Genomic DNA, 6,479 nt, shown 5'->3' on the forward strand with positions numbered 1-6,479 from the left:
TGTGTGTGTGTGTATGTGTGTGTGTGTGTGTGGGGGTGTGTGTCTTTTCTTAATGGAGTTGTGTCAACAAATCACTAATGAAGAAAAAACTGGCATTCATGGAATTTAAACAGACGGGGCACATTTTGTTATTCCACACATTTTCTTCTGGATCTTTATTTGTATTTGAGTGAAAGAAAAAAAAAATCTTTCATTTGTTCTGTCAAGCTGTCGTGCCACACAGACCGCTGTACAATCCAGAACTACAGATCAGATCGATATCGCTGCTTTCTAAACACAAATCCCCACTGGGTCACTGCTTTTATGATCAAGAGCCAGTTTTTTTTTATTACCATTACAGAACACCCTTTCAAATAAGGCCAGTTTTATGAAGAGGGAAACCCCTAATTTAATGTGATTTTCTGCTTTTTTTAGCAGAGCATACGCTTTTCGTTTGCTTTCTCATGGTTTCAGATGTTGCATACATGAGTGGAAGCATTTGCGGAGAAGCTGAAATGGATACACTTACTCTGATCAACTTTACATAAAAGATTTGCTGATATACACGAAGCTGCCATACACCTTTCGATTTCCTGGATTTTTATTTGATTGTTTTTTAAAGTCGTGGTCTGTTTAAGGCCTTGTTGTGTGTGTCTCTATACGTGCAAAAAACAAGAAAGAATGTGTATTCCTTCACTGAATACGGCTGTGTTTGTTTGTATCTAGATAACTATGTGTGTGGCGGAGGTGGTGGCACATTGCCCTTGTGTTTAACGGGTCACACATGTTTTTATGAAGGATAATTAACCCATTAAAAAGGATCTGGTGAAGGCTAATCCAACCGGTCTGCACACATCAAACAGGAACTACGGCTGGATGTAGACAGGTGAACGCTGGGCGTTCAGTAACCCAAGTAGGCCAAAATACGTATTACTGACTACTCTGTAGCATGGACCTCTGCTTTAGTTCACAATGTTTGTGCTTGACCTCCTTGTTCACTCCGAGTGTCCATTTCCACAACAAAAGCCTAACAGGTTGTATGTGATTATACAGATACACTGCTGAGAAATGTGTGGTGAAATGTAACACTGACCGACGGGGGTGATCGGGCCGGGTGTCGGTTTCCTGTGGAACAAAAGGCCTGAATTTACTGAATCGCGAGAATTACATTTTATTCAGGGAGCTAAAATTATGTTTAAAAAATATGTATATAAATAAAGTCCTTACCAAGATTTAAATGAATGCAGATGGTGAAACACAACTTTACCCACTACTTGGAGTCTTAGGAAACATACAAGTGAAGGTAAAAGGTTAAAGCTACCAGCTGTGCTGTCAAAACGGGAATTTTTTTATTATCCTTCTCAATAAATCACAGACTTTTGCATCATAGCTTTGGGTGTGCAACTGACTTTTTAGTACAATTGATTGGCAATTCCCATTACAAGTCAGCCAATTTTAGTTCTAAGAAATCTGGAAAAAGGAAGGCTGGAGATGTTGCCACGCCATGTTAAGAGCTTAGAGGTGTTACAGCAATATTACACGAGAGGGTGTACATCATTATTGGCACAACAGGGATGGGGCTAAGAACGAGGCGCTTGCGTCGAGGTCCATAAACCTGACTAAAGCATCCCTAAAGATTATACATATATTACAAAAAAAAAAATCTAACTGTATTCATATTGTGGGGCAATATGTTCACTAAATATAAAGACCAAATTAATGAAAGAAATGATAGAGAATTCTAGTCCCTGTTTAGGCAGCATATATATATATATATATATATATATATATGTATATATATATATAATAAAACAAAACTACTTTGCTGGCTCAATCGTGTTGAGACTAAAATATTTGCTAAAAAAAATTTAATGTTCCATGGACAGATTTAACTCCTACACTTACGCAAACTTCAACCCTGGTAGACAATCACTGGTCCTTGTTTAGCTAGTCACCCAGATAACTTGAGCTAAGTCAACTTTAGCTTTGTAGAGATTTTGGGAATTCCCAAATTGACTAAATACCGCACAGACAAACACAAAGCTGCTTTGCTAGCTCAATTGTGTTGTAACTAAGATTTCTGTGACATATTTTTTTCCCATCAATGGATCGTTAGCTACCAATGATGCCCGTGAGATTTACATGTGGGCTATTTTTAACATAGCGACGTGTCACTAACTCACCGACAAAGCTAATAACTCCAGATCATTGTATAATAACAATAACTCATACATTTTGATGAATCACATCTAAGTGTGAGAGCTTCTGTGTGTTCCAGCGTGGTTTGTGATTTATTTTCAATAATAAAAAAATGTTTCAAGAACAGTTTTGGATGCAAGTCTGGAATGTGGACATTAAAATGTTGGAGTATTGGATTTTTAGTGACAAGTATGGTGTGATATCACGCTGATTTGAACACGTTCTAAATGTCTAGTTGACCAATCAGATTGCCTGTTCGGATCTACTTGTGGGATAATTCACAGTCCCATAGGGACAGAGACGAGTGATTCATGCTGAGGACACATATCGGCCTTGACAATAAACAAAGAGTCTCCCGAGACGGAAGCCGTTGGTTTTAAGTATTCACTGCTGCTAATGAAAGGAATCGCATAATTCAAGCAAATTGGACACAGTGATTAGTCACAGAAGATCTGGGCTTGTTTTGCACCAACAGATTTCTTTTTTTTTTATTCTTTCATTTTAAAGGGAGGTATTTTTGAGTATTCAACATGTACTGGAGGCCACTTCTAAGCATTTGGGAGTTTGTTCTTCAACCACAACACTTTTAAAGGGTCATGTCCGAGGATTTTCAAACTGTCGTGCAGCCATGAAATCTTAAAACCATCGGTACAGTTACTGTGTCCCAGAGGCACCAAGATTGATCCGATTTTTTGACAAGGGGCCTGGTAAATTCAGCGATGCAATCATCCCGATTTCCTAGTTTCGACAAAGCACTTTTGAAGTATGCAAAAACACCTCTGACCTCAGGCCAACAACCTCAAATGAATGCGACTCAATCAAAAGCTTCCACAGAAACACAAAAGCTATGAACAGGAAGACTCTCAGACGTTGTCGGGGAGAGCTGACAAGATGAACTCCTGTAGAGGGGGCCATGCTGTTGTAACAGTTATTTATTCCTCTTTTTAATTCAAGGGTCCTTCTGTTTAAAATGGACGCCATTAAGGGGAACCGGCACTAAGGTCTGTCCTTGGAGGCACGGTCCAAATTCCAGAGAATCTTGGCAACTCCTCGGGATAGATGGGACCCTCATGGATATAAAACCCCACAATGGATGAATAGGTAAACAGAAGGGTGTGAAAGAGTGATGGCGAAAAGAGAATGTTCACTCTCAGAGAAGCACAAAGAGGGAGGTGTGTGAGTGGGAGATGGGAGAGAGCCAGAGAGTGTTTGGGGGAGGAGAGGGGGCAAGCGAGAAGGGACTGGAAGGAGTTGTCAGTGAGCGAGAGTAAAAAGTTTTGTCTCCAGGCATTTAGAGGGTGCTGTGTGTGGTGTTAACTCAATCAAAAGGTGAATTATACCTCCTGAGACACTCAGGTAACCTTTCATTATGGCCCTAATCCTTCTTAATAACAGAGCTGCAATGTCGGCAATGCCCCATTAGACAGAGAACCACTGAGAGGGAGAGCCATTATTCCCCACAGGCCTGTGGAAATGTGAACACACAACAATCACTCACACACACTCGCAGTGACAGATGAAATCAATCACACGTTTGACTTGAGCGAGTAAAACGCAGCATACACTCCTCCATACGGAGACGGAGACACTGAAATAGAGTAAATGTGTGTTTATGTGGGATCAGAGTTTCTCTAAAGTTTCACTTTTGTCAGGCGAGACTGAAGCTGATGCTATAAAAGCAAACTACGATGGAAGCGGCCTCTTTGGAATAGAGGACCGACAAAACCGTAAACTTGTGCTTTTCATCTTCAAAGTTTGTTAAAAAAGCACACACACGATACAAAACGTTTGATGTACTAAGTTATGATTACAATACAATTCACTCTGTAATGTATGAGGTTGTAATTTATACATTTCAAGAATACATTTGAACTCTTTGAGGGTTTTGCACTTCTTAATAGTTGGCACATCTAAGCATTAAGTCCAGCTTTTTAGAAAAGAAAATCCTGTTTTACTATTTAGGGAAGCTAGATTAGGACTTTCTGTACATACGATAATACATAATTAAATTATGAATTGTAACAAGAAATATAATCGAGGTCTGAGTTTAATTGAACAAATGGGTTAAAGAAAATGCATGAGTAAAGAAAATCTGAAAAGTCGGAAATAAGTATAGATTGAAAATGTCTGTTTACCAAAACAGCCATTTTAATGTGTTAATAATAAATTAAGTTAAAGTGTTGACACAAAACTTGTTTTAAGTTTGAAGAGCAGAAACTTGTTTGAAGTTTCACAAGCAGGTTGTAGTTTTATGAAGTTATATAAGACAATAATGCTACAACAGAGAAAATGTAAATTGCAACTTGTTAAAATTTGAAATACTTAAGATTTATCCTCGTCTCATTTCCCAGCCTAATCAAGCTACACACCGTGATTCCACTATAGTCCTGACCAAAACAACTTAAAGGCAGTCAACCCTAAAATGTGCACAAAATGAGCAGCCTGATAACATCTAATGAAAGCAGGCCTAATGTAGCGTAATAAATCAACAGGCAGTCCAAAGTGCTTCACCCAGCAGCAACTATAGGCCACTTTTACAAAAGTTGAGATGTTAAATAAAGATTTCTTTGTTGTTGAGACTAAACTTTATCAGTGATGTAGTAGGCTAAATAAAAAGCTGGATGAACACAATCTAACATCATGGCAATTTAATGACTAATAACAATTTAGTCTACAGAATTTAAGCTTAGATTATAAGAGGGGCATTTATTATAGGCTATTATAATATTTCCACAGTAACTTACCTCAGTTTGATAGAATATTAATGTATGCTAAATATTAATGTCGGTCTGAAAAGTGTTCACATTTTCATTTTTTTTTTCTCCAAACATAATCGGTTTTTGAAATATTCACCTGTACCACTCCAGTCCGTTCTCATAGTTGCGGTCGAAGAAGTGCGGCTCCGCTCCCACGGCTCTGATGTCTGGATGAACGCGGAGAAACTCCAGCAGAGCCCGGGTCCCTCCTTTCTTCACCCCGATGATGAGAGCCTGGGGCAGCTTCTTGCTCCCTTCCCCGAGCGGGCTGAGTTTACCTGCGAACCTCGGCGATACTTTCCTGGAAGCAACTATATCCGGAGGCGGCAAGATGAAAGACTCCTCGGGCAGCTCCAAAACCTGCCTCGCGCGCCCATCCGCTAGGACCCGCGAGGAGCGCCTGGCAGCCCCGTAGCCCATCAGCTCCGAGCCGGCGGTCCATTCGTACGCAAGTCTTTTAGTCCTCAGCGACCTCAAGTCCTCGAAGAGCCCCGTAGCCCGGCTGGAGAACGCTTTGACCGGTGAGGGCGAGGTGGTGCTGCAGCGGTCGGCGAGGCAGTGCAGGAGGAAGAGAGAGGTGAGGAGGGAGCACAGCATGACCGCCGCTTTCCTGAAGATGCCTCGGGACGGGGGGTCCAGTTTACTGATGCGGCTAAAAGCCATACCGGTCCCTGGGTGGTCGGTTCAGGAGCCACAGCCATGCTAGGCACCCATTATAGAGTCTTCTTTCCATGAAAAAAACGAGGAGTGAGTCTTCATCCACAGTGTGCTGCTGTTGATAACACCTCTGTCTCCTCCACAAAAAAAAGAAACAAAAAAGCCAAATGATACCTGCTGCACACAGGTGAGAAAGACGACGCCCAAAATGACAGAGAACAGCCACCATAAGGTGCTTCCAGACAGTGTAGGCTAAAACGATGTATGCACTCAGGTAACAAACTCTCTTCTTTCCTTGCTCTGTGTAGGATGCCACCACGAGCCGTGATGTACCACCCGCACGTGTATAGAGTTGTAAACTTGTTTCGCACGTCAGGTTGCTTGACTGGCACCTTCATGGCCAATGAGGTGAAGAGTGAAGCAGACCAGGAGCCAATGATATTCCAGGTGGGCGGAGACACGGGTGTACAGAACATTTTAGGCAATTTTTAAGGGAATTTTCCTACAAAATAAAGTTGTGAAGAGGAAAAAATGCTGCATAGACACACTAAATATACAATAATGAACGCATGATGAAGCAATGCAGACAAATATAAACATTTCAATGCATTTATTTTATTTATTCAAACCTTTATTTAAATTGTACATTGGAGATCAACGTTTCTTTTTTAAATTGAGACTTGTGCACAAGACAACATATAGCCTGCAGTAAAAGCATACAGTCAAATATATTCCGGGATGCTAAAACTAATGCTAAGGCATTATAAAAAACAAATACACACACACATACACCCACAAATATATGTTGTGGTAATTTTTTAGATATGATAGTTAAGTGCATGGATTTTTCCACTGTCAGCTTGTTTTGAGATGACAAAATTAATGATT

The 6,479-nt window shown here is 40.5% G+C and overlaps 1 protein-coding gene across 1 annotated transcript in view; it reads right to left on the reverse strand.

Annotated features, from left to right (window-relative positions):
* LOC116671221 (heparan sulfate glucosamine 3-O-sulfotransferase 3A1) overlaps positions 1–5,945 on the reverse strand; it is a 31,739-nt gene extending 25,794 nt beyond the window's left edge. Inside the window, exon 1 of the mRNA XM_032502302.1 lies at positions 5,032–5,945. Within this exon, the coding sequence (XP_032358193.1) occupies positions 5,032–5,597 (566 nt within the window). The 5' untranslated portion in view covers positions 5,598–5,945. The remainder of the gene's footprint in view (positions 1–5,031) is intronic.
* Between the last annotated feature and the right edge of the window lie 534 nt (positions 5,946–6,479).

The sequence above is a fragment of the Etheostoma spectabile genome, chromosome 21 (assembly GCF_008692095.1).
Source record: "Etheostoma spectabile isolate EspeVRDwgs_2016 chromosome 21, UIUC_Espe_1.0, whole genome shotgun sequence".
In the NCBI taxonomy this organism is placed as follows: domain Eukaryota; kingdom Metazoa; phylum Chordata; class Actinopteri; order Perciformes; family Percidae; genus Etheostoma; species Etheostoma spectabile.